Below are 19,533 nucleotides of genomic sequence, written 5' to 3' on the forward strand. Positions count from 1 at the left end.
ATATGCAAATTCTCCGAATCGATCGCACTTTCGACGTTTACTCCCAGGTTGGAAGACCAGACCAGGTAGAAAGGAGAGATTCGATTGTCCTTTCTAAACCGTGAATCGGAGTCGCAATAATATGTTAAAAAACGCAATGTATCAGTATTAAAATTACAATCACGAATTCTTGCTTACGGACCATTACAGACCAGTAAGTCGCAGTGTTAAAATGTATCTGTCGCTCTGACATGTCGTGAGTGAGTGAATAAGCGTTGGTAGAAATCGGAAGGTTAACATAATAAAAGCGGTGTATACATTCGAGTTTAATTGTGGGGATAAAAATTCACAACGAATAACTCTAAATTTTTGATAACCCATCAATAACGTTCAAATAAGTATCCGGTAAACCTTCCGTGTCCGTCTGCAAATTCAATCCATTCCTGTCTCTTTATGCACAGCATCTCGGAAATTAAGCGTTTATAAAAATACGATTCATTATCTATAGAATTTCCACATTATCCCAATCGAAATGCGTTTTTTAACATATTGCGACTCCGATTCACGGTTTAGAAAACTGACAGACTGCCAAACATTCGTATGAATTTTATTTTATTGATTTGACTGCGCTTTTCTACTGATTGACTCATTTTATTGCGATTGGCTGTAATTTATTGTTTGAAATTTTCATGTATTATTTTCATTTTTACGCTGAAGATGACACAAAAAAGTGTTGAAACGTCCGAATTTGTATTAACTAATATATATATTTTATTATTGACTTATTTTAATTGCGCATTAATTACCGCGCGTAGCATTGCCTCTTTCACTTTCCTTTATTTGATTGAAAAATTGAAACAACAATGTGTAATAATAATATTAATAACATACCGATGTAAATCCGGGGTGACCATTTTTCATATAGCGATAAATTATTGTTTGTGATATTGTTTTACGTCCTAATTTTGATCTTAGTAATTTTAGAATGATATATTTTCAAATGTTCCCTCCAAAAATGGAGCTCATGCTCCCATTGATGATAGTTGACCTATATACCCGGTTGTACACTTACAAGGGAACGGTCGGAAGTGTCCCTACCCGATTTGGATGCGCTTTGGATATGTTGTTGAGCATCAAAAAATATTAGACTCGTATTTTTTTTTTCTGCGTATCTCGACGTTTATTGGTTGAAAATATCCCTAAAAAATAACGACCGATTTGGATGCCCTTTGGATATGTTGTTGAGCATCAAAAAACATTAGACACGTGTTTTTTTTTAGTTGCGTATCTCAACGTTTATTGGTTGAAAAAATCCCTAAAAAATAACGACCGATTTGGATGCCCTTTGGATATGTTGTTGAGCATCAAAAAACATTAGACACGTGTTTTTTTTTAGCTGCGTATCTCGACGTTTAGGGGTTGAAACAACCCCTTGAAAATAACGGATTTTATAGTTTTTAGCGAATATTTTCGAAAATATAAGGCGTAACGACAAAACATTTGTACGAAATGTTTATGGCTTTTTGTGCTCTTTACAATGGCGTAATCAAATTTTTAAAATTTGTCACATTTTTTAATTTAACCCCACCCCCACCTATTATTTTTGCCAAATATAACAATTTTTCCAACGCAAATTTAAGAGCGTCAAATGCCAAATACATCTATGTGTATTTTTATTATACCATTATTAGATTTTTGGCAAGACGAGATGATATGTGGTATAGGCGTCGCGCTGTAGGTAGGTGTTGCGTTATTTCTGTTCAGTTGCGCCGTACGCTTAAAAATTTCCATTTCAACTCCGGGATGGCCGAAAGCGCTGATGCAAAGGCTAGTGCAAGGCACTGACAGCGCTATTTCGAGAGTCCTAGACTAGCAACGGAATGTCGACTCCGACATTATAAATACCGCCGAATTGTAAGATCGGGCGGGCAGTCGCAAATCATAAGAGTGAGTCCCAGTTGCGCACAGAATAAATCGGACACAGCAGGTTGAATGAATCGGACACAGTGTCGATCGGACACAGTAGGAAACGGACACACGGTGGTTGCAATCGGACACAGTGCGGATCGGACACAGTGCGGATCGGACACAGTGCGGATCGGACACAGTGTCGATCGGACACAGTAGGAAACGGACACAGTGCGGATCGGACACAGTGTCGATCGGACACAGTAGGAAACGGACACACGGTGGTTGCAATCGGACACAGTGCAGATCGGACACAGTGCGGATCGGACACAGTGTCGATCGGACACAGTGTCGATCGGACACACGGTGGTTGCAATCGGACACAGTGCAGATCGGACACAGTGCGGATCGGACACAGTGTCGATCGGACACAGTAGGAAACGGACACAGTGCGGATCGGACACAGTGTCGATCGGACACAGTAGGAAACGCACACACGGTGGTTGCAATCGGACACAGTGAGAGGGTGCAGGGGAGAAAAGCCTTCCTGTTCACGTGCGCTCACGCATGTAAGCCCCCTTGCACCCCTCCATGCATGTGCTTTATAATTTCGCTTTACAACTTAGCATGTACTTTATGTTGTAAAACGAGGTCCACGCTGCCTACCGACGAAGTGGGTGCGGGGGAGGGGGGGGCCGAAGGCCCCCCCCTCACCCTCCCCCGTGTGTGTGTGTGTGTGTGCTTCCCACGCATAATTAAACTAATGAAACTCCCAGCGTGAGACCTAACTGCTTGAATCGAGATGCTTGGTTATTATGTGTCCGATATGTGTCCGATCCGCACTGTGTCCGTTTCCTACTGTATCCGATCGACACTGTGTCCGATCCGCACTGTGTCCGATCTGCACTGTGTCCGATTGCAACCACCGTGTGTCCGATCGACACTGTGTCCGATCCGCACTGTGTCCGATCTGCACTGTGTCCGATTGCAACCACCGTGTGTCCGTTTCCTACTGTGTCCGATTGACACTGTGTCCGATCCGCACTGTGTCCGATCCGCACTGTGTCCGTTTCCTACTGTGTCCGATCGACACTGTGTCCGATTCATTCAACCTGCTGTGTCCGATTTATTCTGTGCGCAACTGGGACTCACTCTTATGATTTGCGACTGCCCGCCCGATCTTACAATTCGGCGGTATTTATAATGTCGGAGTCGACATTCCGTTGCTAGTCTAGGACTCTCGAAATAGCGCTGTCAGTGCCTTGCGCTAGCCTTTGCATCAGCGCTTTCGGTCATCCCGGAGTTGAAATGGAAATTTTTAAGCGTACGGCGCAACTGAACAGAAATAACGCAACACCTACCTACAGCGCGACGCCTATACCACATATCATCTCGTCTTGCCAAAAATCTAATAATGGTATAATAAAAATACACATAGATGTATTTGGCATTTGACGCTCTTAAATTTGCGTTGGAAAAATTGTTATATTTGGCAAAAATAATAGGTGGGGGTGGGGTTAAATTAAAAAATGTGACAAATTTTAAAAATTTGATTACGCCATTGTAAAGAGCACAAAAAGCCATAAACATTTCGTACAAATGTTTTGTCGTTACGCCTTATATTTTCGAAAATATTCGCTAAAAACTATAAAATCCGTTATTTTCAAGGAGTTGTTTTAACCCCTAAACGTCGAGATACGCAGCTAAAAAAAAACACGTGTCTAATGTTTTTTGATGCTCAACAACATATCCAAAGGGCATCCAAATCGGTCGTTATTTTTTAGGGATTTTTTCAACCAATAAACGTCGAGATACGCAACTAAAAAAAAACCCGTGTCTAATGTTTTTTGATGCTCAACAACATATCCAAAGGGCATCCAAATCGGTCGTTATTTTTTAGGGATATTTTCAACCAATAAACGTCAAGATACGCAGAAAAAAAAAATACGAGTCTAATATTTTTTGATGCTCAACAACATATCCAAAGCGCATCCAAATCGGGTAGGGACACTTCCGACCGTTCCCTTGTTAGCAGTACTCAGTTTACTTAATTTTTTATACTATGTTGAAATTGAAATTTTAACAATATAAGCATTTTATTCTCTTTTCTAAGCCTTGAACAACATTGAAAATAATTTTCATAATTAAATATCAAAAAATCAATGAGTAAGGAGACATTTTTCATGCTGGGGTCTTTTAGACCCCATATGTCATTTACGAGATTCTTGAGAGGTGTGGCATTCAAGGGTTAAATTGTATTACGTTTAATTTCAACATTTATAAATTGAGTAATTTATGTAAGGACATTCGGCATCGGTCCTATCCAACCCTTGACCGTAATTTGTTGGACAATAGAGACGGATCCTTCCTTGATCGACTTATGGACGCTCAAACGATAATTGTACACGATGAACTAGGTTTTCTGCTTTGGCGAGCTGTGATTGGGATCGACACGATGACTATGTATGCGATCGACGATTTACACGAAAGCATGTATGTAAGCGATTGGCGGTTTTAATTATGTTAAGATAAGGGGGTTACTGTAATATTTAATTTTAATTTTAATATGTAACGACTATTCCGTTTATTTATATTCAACGATCAATGTTATTGTTTGTTACACTGAAGAAGGCCACAGTAATGGCCGAAACGTTTGTTTGATTATCTGTATTGTTCAGAATATATTATAGCAGCACGAATATCTCGCTAGTTTGCAAGCCTTTTGTTTAAATTTTGTTTAAATAATAGACTTTGTGTGTGATCCCGTTGTATCCCTATAAATTTCAATCCTATATTTCAAACCATTCACAAATTATTTAGGTGGCCTGGAACTTTTGGTAGGCACCGTATATATTTAAATATATTTTAATCGCCTGTATAATTACATATAGTCATATATAATTATATATAATATCATATATAAGTACGGAAATTTTGCTTTTTATATATAACGCTACATGAAATTACATATAATCATATGGGGTTATATATACTTCCATATGAATCTTATATGTATCCATACATGAGTGCATATATGATCTATTGTTCATATCTAATTATATTTAGAATTATATATGCTCATATATAATGATACATGGACCCAAGAGTGTCCACAGGATTTTTTCCAGGGCGGGGCATGATTCAAAATGTTACTTCTAGATTTAAAATACTTATAATTCATTTCATTTCTTAACTTTTTTTACATATGACTTCAACCATTTTTATTTTTTCAATTTTGGTCAAACAAAAAACTAATCTTCTATCATCTTGACTTTTGTCTATCACTTGGGTGATAAAGCTTTCTTCGTTATTTACAATTCTTTGCCTATGGACGCTTAACATACAAAGACCACTGAGTCTTGATTCAGACATTGTTGAGCGCAACCATGACTTAACACGCCGTAAGGTACTAAATGATTTCTCTATTGTTGCTGTCGTAACAGGCAACGATAGCGATTTTAAAAGCACAGTTCGAATTGCAGGCACAAATTTGGCAGCAATAAGCATATTGTCCAGAGTAGATATTTCAGAGTCATTTATTATTTTATGCCATACAAGACCTTCATTAAGTAGGTCACCATTCTCATCAATCTCTAATAACAACTGCTTGCTCTGCTCACGGGTCATGGTTTTGAAAGTGGAAGGATACAATCGGAAAAGATTGAAAATACTTGAATTTTCTTTAAAAAATCTAATAGTTAACGAACTTATAAGCGAATCTATATACGGTAAAAACAGACTTAGTTTATAGTATTCTTTGGGATCTTCTGTGGAATAGTTCGCTCTTTTAGTTTGTCTTGAGACAATCCGTGGTATTTTAATCTCAACACCAATCGAGCGGCTGAACTTTTCGCATTCTATAAAAATACTGTTAAATTATTCCGTTCTTCATGAAGTATAGAGATTAAACGTTTTATATGATTTTGACATTCAAACAAATTTATTTGTTTATTTTGTAGTAATACGCGGTAATAGGTCCTAATATTTCGGAATATTTTGATATTATAAATAGACATAATAGAAATATTGGACTAGTTGCAACACAATATAAACAATTAGCTTTTGCTTTCCACTAGTGGACCCTTCAGAAATTTCAAGCAATTTTTCCAATATTGTTCCGAAATGTTTTTTAAATAAGCCAATAGATTTTTGCTTCTCGGACCAGCGTGTTTCGCAAAGCATAGGAATTGAAGGAACCAGTTGTCTTCGAATATTACTTTCCCTAAAAAATTTTATTATTTCTTTTATTGTACCTATAGTATTCCTAATTTCGCCTAATTTATTTAAATCATGGACAACCAAGTTCAATCTGTGTGACGAGCAATGAACATAATGAATATTCGGGTACTTTCGTTGTATTATACTCTTCACGCCATTCTCTTTTCCCGCCATTGCAGAGCATCCATCATATCCCTGGCCTACACAATATGCCATGTTTAAATTTAAGCTTTGGCACTTCGCTAAAATAGCATCGAAAATAGACTGAGCATCAAATTTTTTAAGCTCAACAAAGCCAAGAAACTCTTCATGTATAATTTACTAGCTGGTTACCCGGGCTTCGCACCGGAGGAAAGAGGTAAGAAGAAAAGCAAATAGAGGAGGACTAGAGAGATCTCGAGAGAGAGAGAGAGAGAGAGAGAGAGAGAGAGAGAGGAGAGAGAGATGAGAGAGAGAGAGAGAGAGAGAGAGAGAGAGAGAGAGAGAGAGAGAGAGAGAGAGAGAGAGAGAGAGAGAGAGAGAGAGAGAGAAGAGAAAGAAGCGAGAGAAGAAGAGAGAGAAAAAAGAGAGAGAGAGAGAGAACGAGAGAGAGAGAGAGAGAAAAGAGAGAGAGAGAAACGAAAATAAGAGAGAGAGAAAGAGGAGGTGCAGAGAGGAGAAAACCGAGAGGTGAAAAGAGGGGAGAGAGAAGAGGAGAAAAATAGAGAGAGAGAGAGAGAGAGAGCTAGAGAGCTCTCGAGAGAGAGAGAGAGAGATGAGAGAGAGAGGAGCTCTCTAGAAAAAGGAGAAGAATCTCTTACTTCCCTGTACCCACTTTCTCTCCCCATCCCCCCTCTTTTTCTCTCTCTCTTTCTCTCTCTCTCTCTCTCTCTCTCTCTTTCTCTCTCTAAATATAATTCTTTAAAATTCGATTAATTATTTCCCGAAAAATTTGTCAAACTTCTGATACCGCTTTCCAAAAAGATCGGCAACAAAAAATTATATACTTGATAGCACTCCCCGAGAAATTCAACCCCTACTTTATGTACAATTCTTTGAGATTCGGTCATTCGGAACCGGTTTTTAAAAAGATCGGTAATAAAAAATAGTACACTTTATAGCACTCCCCGGGAAATTCTACCCCTACTTCATGTATAATTTTTTGACATTTAATCAATTATTTCCCGAAAAATTGAAAGAATTAAAAAAACCGGTTTCCAAAAAGATCGGTAACAAAAACTGTACACATTATGGCGCTCGCCGTAAAATTCTACCCCTACTTCATATACAATTCTTTCAGATTCGCTCAATTAATTCCCGAAAGATTGAAAAAAATTTGATACCGGCTTCCAAAAGATCGGTAATGAAAAATTATACACTTCATAGCACTCCCCGGAAAATTCTACCCCTGTTTGATCTACAATTCTTTGAAATTCGGTGAATTATTTCCCGAAAAATTAGAAAAATTAGAAAAACCGGTTTCCAGAAAATCGGTAACAAAAAACTATACACATAGTGGCACTCCCCGGAAAATTCTACCCCTATTTCATATACTTTTGGTAAAAATTATTTGAAAAAATTTCGATAACGGCTTCCAAAAGATCGGTAACGAAAAATTATACACTTCATAGTACTCCTCGGAAAATTCTACCCCTGTTTGATTTATAATTTGTTGAGATTTGATCAATTATTTTTCGAAAAATAGGAAAAATTAAAAAAATCGGTTTCCAGAAAATCGGTAACAAAAAACTATACACATAGTGGCACTCCCCGGAAAATTCTACCCCTATTTCATATACTTTTGGTAAAAATTCGGTTCAGGGGTTTGGGCTGGGCGTTGATGAGTCAGTCAGTCAGTCAGGACATCTTCCTTTATATATATAGATTTGCAATTTTCAAAATCGGCAAATCTAACGCCTAAAAAAAGCTGTTCTACTCCAGCAATGTCACTGGTTTCATCTGCTAGAATTGAGAAGCATTTGGAGACATTAGCTTTTGAAACAATATCATTTGCTATTATGCTTTCACAAATTGCAATTATCTCATGCTCGGTTCTAACAGATGTATATTGTGCATTTTGTGCACCTTCTTCCAAATGCTGTCTTAAAACCGAATCACCAGCTTGTACTCGAAACTTTAAAAGATCTTTGAAATTACTTTCATTTGACATTTTTCCACGAAGAGCCAAGTCATGAGTTCCGCAGAAAACTATTGTTCGTACAATCGAACCTAATTTTTCGCGATTCTTTCTAATCAAATCTAGAGTCCCTATAATAAGAGTCTGGACAGTCTTGTCAGACTTTTTATTGGCCCTTGGACTCCTTTGAAGCAAAATGGCAGAACCAATCGAGCATTCCATATCCCCACTTCGAGAACCATGTGCGTGCAGTAATGCTAGGTCTACAATGCGAGTCGTAAAGTCGTGAGTCGTAAGAATTGACCAATCACAGTCGATTATTCTCCTCAAATTCGATTGTGATTGGTCAATTCTTAAGACTCACGACTTTACGACTCGCATTGTAGACCTAGCATAAGATTTGAATTTGGACTTGGATTTAGAAAATAAATGCTAACTTTGAGAGTAGAATTTGTGTTATTTATTACAAAATACTGACAATTTACCTTTACTCATATAACTGATTATACTAATTATATTAATAGATATAACATATTTTAAATATTACTTAATAGAATAACACGATGGTAAGGCATTTTATTTAACAATAAAATTTTAAAATTTAAAAAGTTTTATTTAACAATAAAATGCCTTGCCATAGTGGCACTACTATATATAGGTGCTTTTAAGCGTCCTTTTTGGCACTCTATTTTAATTCTGAATCGAATAAATCGTTTCATTATTATATCAGAAATATTGTGGCAATTTTTTAGTGTGTTACATTTCACATGTGTCATTTTATCTAAAAAAAATTTTACCAAATCACAATTAACGTTTTTTAAATAAGGTATGTATCGTCGAATAATAATTTCCATTTTGTAAAAGTAATTAAATGTTTCATTATTTACAAAAAATAATGTTTTTGTTCGGTAACATTTAAGGCGTACTAAATTTGAAAATTTTATGTTAGGATTATATGTTTTTGATCCTGCCGAATCTAAACAGTTATCGCAAATTACATTTGTGTTACATATTCTAGACAAAATATAACCGCTTGCATTATATAACGAGTTCGTTTCTAAATTATTCAAAGAAATAACCCTGTTTTCAACTTCAAGGGGAATTACAGGAACCTCTTGACTCATATTTGTTTTACAAGTACGTTTCCTTGTCAGGGAAAAATGAGAAGTTAAGACACCGTCATCTTGTTCATAGCTAGTATTTTCCAATTTTTGTAAATATTGAGACACGCTTATAATCTTCAAACTTTGCTTAAACTGTATACAATTTGGAATAGGAAACTTTTTTCTAATGTTAGAGAACAAATTCTCTACGCAGTCTTGCGTAAATCGCCCTCCTAATACAAATAAATATCCTCGATCATTAATTAGATATTTTGTAAGTTCGATGAGAGATTGTGTTGAGATCATGATTCCAGCTTGTACAGGTTTAAATTTTTTGTCTTTACCAATTTCCATATCTCTAAACAAGTCAATAACAGATTCTAAAAATTTGATTTTTTCATTAAATATGTCCTCAGATTTTTCATTTTCTGCTTTCTTCCCTAACGCCACTAATGGAGTTCGCGAGGTGATTAATGTGAACCATTTCGAGGCTATTTCTATAAATAGAGCTGTTGTTTTATAATCATCTTTTTTTTTCATGTCCTAAAAAATTTAATGCACCACTAACTTCTCTATCTATCATATACTAGTTGCTTTGCTAACTTTCATTTTATTAAAGTTTGATAATTTAATAACATCTTTATTTATTTTTGGTGCAAGTTTGAACAATAAGTTTTCTTGTTCATTTACTAGTTCCTCTAGATGAGTAAATTGAACAATATTTGAAGACAATTGATTAGACTGTTTAAACTGATTTGGTAGCATGATAACTTTGTTATTAATTAAAGTTGCTCTAAGGTTTTTGATGAGATGTGGACCATCAGCAAAAAAGAATAACTTGCGTTTGTTATCAATTGGATGAGGGATAGAGTTTTGAATTTTTGAATATCTACCAGCATTAATGTTTGAAAAAGCTCTCCACATGGCTCGATTCACTCCTCCCATATCCGACGTAACGCTATGTACGTAAAGCCCTATGGACTCAGCCTTCTCAATAATTTCTTCAATAATGGGTTTTAAGTGTGCACCATCAAATCCATCAGGAGTGTAATAATAGGCAATTATTTGCTTCCACCGAATAAATATACCTCCAAGCATGAAGACTAAACCATGCGTAGCTAAGGGTTTTTCTCCTAGTATAGAAAACCAACAAAGAAGAAAGACAGAATAAAAAGCATATAAAGACAAATACAAAGGATCGATCACGTAATTTCACGTAAAACTTTTCACTTTTTACGTTTCCGCCGTAGGGAAAAAGTTACGTGATCGCTGCCTAGAATTTCAATTTGTACAGTGAGGAGCAAAAATGAGTTCTTTTTTCGATGTAGATAAGCGCATTATTTCTACCTTCCAGCCAATTGCGAACCTCGAAATAGTGCATTTATCTACACCGAAAGGAAACCCATTTTTGCTCCCCAGAAAAATTTTATACACAAAAAAGTAGCATAAAATTAGGATGCAGATTTACCGTGACTATTAGGAATGGTAGCATGTCCAATAAAAGAATTTGTTGATGGATCGTATTGTATACCAGGAGTAAGACTGACTTCATCGAGCGCTAACATGCAATCTCTTTCTCTATCGTCCTGAAATTGTGATATTTTATCTTTTAAAGCTTCAAAGATGTCATTACATATCCCTGGTTGAAAATTAATTGTTTCAATGCTCCTCCTAAGTGTACGTGTTGATGGCAGAGGTATATTTTGTTTTATGAGCTCACTGTAGCCATTTTCGGAACAACAAAATTTTAAACAAAGTGCCTTTTTTATTGTTTCTTGAGACCATTTATGTATTCCCCGTGTAGGAGAATCTCTTTGAAGCCATTCGATTTGGTCGTTGTTGAAAACTTTACGTAGTATTTCGGAGGATTTTAACAAACTTTTTTCAATACGAAATCTTTTTAATTTTCTTATTCGTTGTAGCAGGTTTCTGTTCGTTTTCTCAGCTTTGTGAACGACTACGTTAGCGACATGAAGTTTTTTATTCGCTTCATTGAGTTTTCTTTTTAACTCTTCTATTTCCAATAAAGCAGACCCCGCCAAACTTAATTCACCGTCATCTGACTTGGATGTTGCTGCGTCATGAAATTGAATGGATCTTTCTTGAATATTTATTTGTTCAGTATCCTGCTCCATGTTGTATCTCTGTGTTGTACACGTTTCTTCTGATATATCCGATATGATAGACGTCTTGTGAAGTTCTTGAAAGTGGCTTACCTATTAAAAACAATTTTTCTATAAATTCTACATTTATGACAATTTTAAAAATAAATAAACGTACTGTATGAGATGGATTTTCCTTATTTTCTTTTTCTTTTTGAACAATAGGAAAAATTGTTGGCACAGCGTTGTGTTTTAACTTTCTTTTCCCATCGATTCGAGGTTTCTCCCACATATTTTCAGCAAAATGGACCTAAAAAAATACCATACCATTACTTATATAAATATCTATAATTTTAATTTATCAATTACGTATACCGTATACAATACATTGTATACTTACTTCACAAATATGTGAGTTTGGAGAAGGTTTCCAATTCTTCCGGCCTATTTTTGACACCCATAATGTCCTCCGTTCTTCATTGGATGGAAATCTTCTTAGTGAAAAACCTTTTTCACTATTATTATTGCATCCAACGACACAACAACCAGTCATATTTTCTACAAAGTAATAACATTTAAATCATTAATAGATGTAATGATTGATGAGAAGGTTAGACTATCATTTTTGTTACTTCACAGTGTCTGTATATCTGCTTTTATTTATTTTTAACTTAATAAATTTAAAACATAATGTATAGGCTCACCTGTTTATAGTAGATCAGTTTAAAAACGTCTTATATTTTCTGATATGCAACTGCAGTTTGACCGCGTGCATACGTACAATGTATATATACATACATCGATAACTAGAGTTCCTAGAATAAGAGTCTGACGACCGCCATTTTGCTTCAAAACCAAAGACTGTCCAGACTCTTATTATAGGGACTCTAATCAAATCTACTCTGGACTGAGAAATTACACTAATAATACGCAGTTTCTTGTTTTCTTGTATGGCCATCAAATTGGTTCCATCCGAAATAGCTTGTTTATGCCATTCGGATTGAACATAATTTCGTGCTGCCTCATTAAAATTTTTATAATTATTATTGAACTCTTTCAAAATAAAAAAACCTTGAATTCCTCGACGGATCTTTTGCTTGAAGAGGACACAAAATTTACACAAGGTACCATCGACAACTTCAGAATATGCTAGCCAAGGAGCATATGTCTGTAGCCATTCGAATCGAAAGTTCCTTTTTTCATTGACTTTTTTGAAGTTGAAGTTTTTTTCCGGAATCCATGTGTTCATAAATACTTCAAGTTTTTTCTCGCAAGATAAGTCTGAGATAGCGCCGATGTATCGCCCGATATCAAAAACGTTGGTGCTAATGGTAACGCTGGATGAAACTGAAGGAATGGTTGAAGTCGATGAACAAGTAGAAGTAGAGGAAGTTGAGGAAGGCGAGGCCAAGGATGGAATTTCAGACTAGTCGTTTGTCTCTATCCTCGGTTTTTTAAAAAAGTTTCGTATGTCCATGCTCGAATATTTTATATTACCTATAATAATAATTTTAAAAAAATTTTGTATGTCCATGCTCGAATATTTTATATTACTTATTATAATACCTATAATAATATTTTAAAAAAAGCTATCAAGAAGACTTTTTCAAAAAGGTCTCTTCTTGATAATATACAGTGTCTAAAGTTGTTGAAACTAAACGCGTATCTTCCGCCTCCACGACTTAAGTAAATGTTCTATTGTCTGTAATCTTCTATCTGGGACTTCGCGGCATATATGCCTGAACCTGAGGACGTGGGCGACGCGGTCACCCGAAACTCGGGTAGTGGGAGGTTAGTAAGAAGTACGCACCGCGCTCGGCCACCTTTACTACCATAGAGATATAAGATATATATCTCTATGTTTACTACAGACTGGCCATCTGCACGCAAAATGGCGGTGTGGAATGAATACATGACTCGATAAGTATGTGCACGTTTGCGCTTGGTGAGCAACGTTTCTTATTGGTGCTGCCATTTTGCGTGTGCGCACCATCACACAGAACCCTCAAATGGTCAGTTTCTAGTAAAGAGTTTCTACTTTAGGCCAACTTGGTACAGTAGACGAGAGTGTCCCCCACTAACCTCTCACTATCCAGTGACCAGTATTTGAATTCGAGTTTCGGGTTCGGGTGAGTTTTCCGGGTTAATGCTTAATTTTTGCTGATTCCAGGCGGAGGGGGGGGGGGGCAAATGCCCCGTCTTGCCCCCCCCCTGTGGACGCCTTTGCATGGACCCATATATAATTTTATATAAAGTACCAAATTTAATTTGTAACAATGCACCCCCGAATATGCATCGTTCCGGAATGAACGCCATGCCGAGACCGCCAGTGGAAAGAGTGCGTCGCGAAAGACCGCCGATCCGAAATCCTCCACCACAACCACGACGCGCCAACGGCCGGACACCTCGGGATAGCCAAGACAATCGCCCGCGTCGCGCAGCTTTATTATTGGCCGGGCATGTTCAGAGAAATAGCGCGGTACGTCCGAAATTGTCCAACGTGTCTCAAGCACAAGGTAGCGCAGACCCGACCGGCGGGCACCCTCCACGCAATCGCCGTCGCACGCCCCTGGCAACAGGTAACGCTCGACCTGATAGGCCTCTTGCCGCGATCGAAGGGGGGGCACACATGGCTATTAACAATGCAGGATAGATTTTCGAAATGGCTAGAAATGCGTTCCCTCCGTCGCGCCACCGCCTCCGCCGTTACCGCCAACATCGCGGAGGCGATACTGTTTCGGCACGGGTGCCCCGACGTCATCCTGTCAGACAACGGGACGCAACTTCGCTCGGCGAAACTCGAACGAATGCTAGCCGCACACCGCGTACGACACGCATACACGCCCGTGCACGCGCCGCATTGTAATCCGGTGGAGCGAACCAACCGCGTCGTTAAAACAATGATCTCCAGTACGTAGACAGAAATCACCGAAACTGGGACAGCCGAATCCCCGAATTGCAGTTCGCGTACAATACGGCGCGGCACGAGGCAACCGAGTATACCCCAGCATACTTGATATACGGCCGAGAACCCGTATCTCCGGTAAACCAGAGCGCAATACCGGCTAACGCCGCCGCACCCCCGCCGGACGAAACGCGCCGACACCTCGAGGAGGCCTTCGAGCTCGCACGAATCCACCTCGCACACGTGTTCCAGCGCCAGCAGAAATATTGCAACCTGCGAAGACGAGCGTGGAAACCAAAAATTGGAGAGTTGGTGTGGAAACGCGAATATCCAATCTCCAATGAAGCAGCCGCGTTCAACGCGAAGCTCGCGCCAAAATTTCGAGGCCCCCTCGAGGTGCGCAAAATTATCTCCCCCGTAATAATCGACCTACGCGACAAGAGCGGCAAATGGATACGTCATATCCACGTCCAGGACTTAAAATCGGCCCCCTCCCCTGCGACCGAAAACACGGACAGCGAAAGCGACGCCGAAACCGACGCCGGCAAAAACAACGCCGACCCTGGCGACAACGAAGAGGACGATGACTCCGAAACCGAGAGTAACGCCGATAAAAACACGGATCCGGAGGACGAGGACGAAACAGGGGTATAAACAATTGCCCCTCTCCGAAAGTAATAACAATTAATACAGATTCCGCTAAAGAAAAGACACAGATGAGCCATGGCATCCGACCAGAGCAAAACGTCGATCGAAAGAGATATCCTCGAGGAGATCAATAAGATCCTCGCCGAGCCAGAGGAATACGACCCGGCCTACCCGGACATCGGGCACTCCTGGACGAGCCTCTTTACCAGAGGGTCCACCGCCGCTCTCGCCAAGAGCACCGAGCCCACAGTCGCACCGCCGACACGGAAAAACGTGCCGACGATCGGCTGCGCGGTTCAACGGTCCGACGAGCAGCAAAGGCAAAAGCTGGAATGGCTCACCACCCCGCCACCTCCACTAAACCGGACGAGACACGGCCGAGGCTCACCAACGTCGAAAGCACGAATATCGATCTGTCGACCGTGCTGGGTCGTCCGTCGACCACACCTCCGGCACCAGCACCGGCACCCGCCAACAACTCGCCGGCCGTAACGAGCCCTCCGCCGCTACCGACAACCAGCCCGGCAACACCACCGGAACCGGCCACGACTAGAATACCCACGCCGCCGCCGCCGCAACCAGCACCGGCCGACGTCAGGCCCTTGCGGGCAGAAGGATCGCAGCTACCGCCCCCGATCCCGGTGCAAGTGGAGCCCAGTCATCTCATTTGGGTACCCCACTTTCACGCGCACGTCTCTCGACAGCACAAAATGCGGTCAAGGGGCAAACGGTGGCATATCAGGTTTAACGCCACGGGCACCGTACGCGCGATCCGAGAGATCAAGCCGAAGGCGTAAAGCGCCGAATTCGCGCTTTCCGAGGAGGGGGGGGGGGTGATGTAACGATGCACCCCCGAATATGCATGAACGCCCTGCCGAGACCGCCCGGCCGACCACCCGCAGGGCAGAGAACAGGCACGGTGTGCCCACCGTACTTTTTTTATACGTAGCATGTATCGTTAGGAAGTCCGCGAACGAACTTACCGCGGCGACCACCTCGACGCGCCGAGCGGGGCCGAAGACGGCTGAAGACCGCCGAACGCGATCGCGGCGTCGGGACGCCTCGTAATCACCTATCGTTCCGCCGCACCGTCCCAATAGTTCAGTCAAATTAGACAAAAAAAAGGCTTTTGCTCGGAAGTGAAGCGGTATCAATGAAACCTTTTTAGGGTTGTTGGGGGGATGTAGAAGAGCTTATTTCTGAGTTGTCGGGTTAATCAGACCGATGGGTTTTTAAGGGGGGGAGGGGGAATAAAAAATTTCGTTTTTTCGCAATAACTCGGCGAATTTTGACCGTACATGATTGACTAACCTCTCATTTTGTAGCTCTTTTAAAGCCCTACAATTCATTTCGTGAAGACCCTAACTTAAAATCAATATTTGTCGAGTTCTAGCCGGTGAAAGTGGGAAAAAATGTATTTTGTCGCGGTTTTTTGCGTTTATCTCGTTTCTATTAATAGATAGAAATGTGCCGCCACTGACAAAGTTGTAGGGCTTGAAGAGAACTACAAAACGAGAGGTCAGTCGTTCAGATTCGTTAAAAATTGAGCCCAGGAAAGCCTCTGGAAGTCGTGTTTTTAACGCGTGGCCGATCGTCGCCGGCGGCGGCGCGCCGCCGCGGCGACGATCGGCCACGCGACGGTGCGCGTCGAGTCGAGTGCGCTCGGGACTCGGCGCGTATTTCGCTTATCTCTCTTTTCGAGTATAAAGTTAATGAAAAATTGTAACATGAGCGAGTGTTTTATATGCAACGAGCCGTTAGGCGGCGATAACGTGTACGCAAAAAACCGCGACAAAATACATTTTTTCCCACTTTTACCGGCTAGAACTCGACAAATATTGATTTTAAGTTAGGGTCTTCAGGAAATGAATTGTAGGGCTTTAAAAGAGCTACAAAATGAGAGGTTAGTCAATCATGTACGGTCAAAATTCGCCGAGTTATTGCGAAAAAACGAAATTTTTCATTCTCCCTCCCCCCCTTAAAAACCCATCGGTCCGATTAACCCGACAACTCAGAAATAAGCTCTTCTACATCCCCCCAACAACCCTAAAAAGGTTTCATTGATACCGCTTCACTTCCGAGCTCAAATGTCTAATTTGACTGGACTACAACGCTCGCGATTGCCGTCGCTACCCCCGCCACTCCGTGACGCCGCCGCGACGCGTATATAAGCCAGGCGTCGCTGGCACAAATTGCGATTCTTGATCATCCGTCTCACCCAGGGCCTACAAACTCTTATGGAAGAATAATGACCAGCGTTAGTGGCGCTCTCTGCAATGGGACACCCGGAAAATGGGAACTACGTTGGTATTACCTACCGCTATGCCGGTAACGTCACGTAATTGAAAAGCATAGAAGAGCACAGGGGCCCGATTCTATATGCCCGATTCTCTAACGAGAAACGTATGCGCAAACTCGCATTGTATAAACCCCACATTAAAATATAAAATAAAATTTTTTGTATCAAGTAAAAGTTTGGAAGTAAATAATTCTGCGGTTAAAAAATATAAAGATTGTCGTAGCAAAGTGTAATATAAACAATAAAAATTAAATAAATAACAAAAATTAAATAAATAATAACAATTAAATAAATAATAAAAATTAAATAAATAATAAAAATTAAAAAATAAATTTTGTCATAGGTAGTATGATAACTCAATTCGGTGAAAAGTTATTACCGCAGAGTGCCGCTGAAACAGCAGACGTCATATTATTTTTCGACGATCTGTTTGATTCCTTTAATGAGAAAAAAGGACAAGTACTACGTTTACGCGAGCGTTACTTCTGTAGTAACTTACGATAATTCCTTCGCGTAAACGGGATTTTCCTTCGCGTAACGGGATTTTGTAGTAACTTACGATAATTTACTCCGCGTAAACGGGTAAATTATCATAAGTTACTACAGAAGTAACGCTCGCGTAAACGTAGTAAAGGCCTCATAAGTATAATAAATGCGACAAGTGCACATGTACAATTTTGGCAAGAAGCGCAGTACAAAAACTTCGTAGAATGGAATACGTTGACCAAAAAAACCACATGCCTTTACGAAGAAATAAACCAAAATGTCTGAAAAGTTGGATATGGACAATCCAAGGCAGTATCTATTTGTGGAAAACATTACAACAGTGTGGATTACCAGCACTGAATTTAAAATATATTAATCAGGACATTATAGAAAATTTTTTCAGCCGAGTTAGAGACCACGGTCATAGGAATAACAACCCTTTGCCGCATCAATTCAGTGCATCTTTTAAAACGCTACTATGCACAAATGACCTCTAAGAAATCCCTATCTTCCAATTGTGAGGAGATCGAGTGACGAAGGCACATCATTAGCCTTATTAAAAATGTTTCACGCTGGTGACCTAGCGTCTTCAAACAAGGAAGACAATACAGACGTGGAATATTCTGAACCTGCGATACCAGAAACAACAAACACCGAAATATACGTGGATGCAAAAAAAATCTTGAGAAATATAATAAGAAATAAAGTAGCAATTGAATATTTTAAATGCGCAGAATGTGTGAAAGGTGACAGAATTTTGGAAGAAATTAAGAAGAAATTAGAACTTGCAGAAATACGATTTTCCAACTTCTGCTACACATGCAAAATAAAGGAGAAACTAATACAAATCTTTCACGAAGATAAATCTATTATGAAGACGATACATTGTCCCACTCTGCAGCAGGCCTTAGATGAGGAAATAGCACAAGAATTTATAATTAAATGGTGCATAATTATTAATAATATTTTAAACGGAAGGGCAGAAATGCAAGAAGAGACAAATTTTATGTTCAACGAAGCAAAAAAAATGAGCAATAAATTTAAGAAAAAGATTAAATAGAATATCTGAATATAAAGACATCTTCGTAAGTATCTTTCTTTATGAGATAAACTTTGCACTGCTAATACTGTATATGTACTAATTATTCATTGTCATTTATTTTGCAGACCGATAAATTATGGACTGAATTTCCTGGGAGCATTTATTGCAAAAGATTTATTGTGAATTTGGACGTTTGTATTACTGCACACTGTGAGTGCACACTAAAGCTTGTTCATAATATCTGTTTTTATATTAAAGGTCGCTTAAATACACGTTTAAAAACTTTTTAGTTAATAAAACAATCTGTATAGATGCTGTACAGATCATTTTTCTGGCTAAAAAGTATTTCAAAAAGTATTTAAAATGATCTGTAAATATAAGAATTAACTAATAATAAGAACAAGCCTTAGTGCGCAGTCAGTGTGCACTAGTGCAAGCGCCCAAATTCGCTATTAATTGGAAACAACACGGCAACAATATGAAAACAACACGAAGGGATAGCAACCTGCTTCATCCCTTTCGATGGGAACGATGAGAAACGCCCCAGGCCGATTTTGAAGCAAGAAACCGCTCACGCTCAGCTGTGATTTTCTACTTCTCCCTTTTTTCTTTTTTACTTTTAATTTACGTTTTTCATCTTTAATTTTTCGTAAAATTTATTAGAAAACAGCGGTATTTTTATGTTAATTTCTAATGGACAATTATTTTAAAACACTTTTTTTGTTTT

General features: G+C 39.3%; 2 protein-coding genes across 9 annotated transcripts in view; one reads left to right on the plus strand and one right to left on the minus strand.

Moving 5' to 3' along the window:
* Oseg5 (intraflagellar transport protein Oseg5) overlaps positions 1–19,533 on the plus strand; it is a 237,411-nt gene that overhangs the window by 106,132 nt on the left and 111,746 nt on the right. The window lies entirely within an intron of this gene.
* On the minus strand, positions 9,837–11,718 carry LOC139814484 (uncharacterized). Its single transcript, XM_071780756.1, has 2 exons — positions 11,605–11,718; positions 9,837–11,540 (listed from the first exon to the last, which is right to left on the minus strand). Exons 1-2 carry the CDS (start codon positions 11,716–11,718, stop codon positions 10,776–10,778), a joined length of 879 nt encoding a protein of 292 aa, XP_071636857.1. The 3' UTR covers positions 9,837–10,775.

This window comes from Temnothorax longispinosus, chromosome 6, assembly GCF_030848805.1.
Source record: "Temnothorax longispinosus isolate EJ_2023e chromosome 6, Tlon_JGU_v1, whole genome shotgun sequence".
In the NCBI taxonomy this organism is placed as follows: Eukaryota; Metazoa; Arthropoda; class Insecta; order Hymenoptera; family Formicidae; genus Temnothorax; species Temnothorax longispinosus.

Coding starts and splice junctions, on each gene's coding strand:
- LOC139814484 (XM_071780756.1), bottom strand. CDS start 11,718: ATGTGGGAGAAACCTCGAATCGATGGGAAAAGAAAGTTAAAACACAAC. Junction 11,541..11,604: donor AGGAAAATCCATCTCATACA/GTACGTTTATTT, acceptor TGTTTTTAATAG/GTAAGCCACTTTCAAGAACT.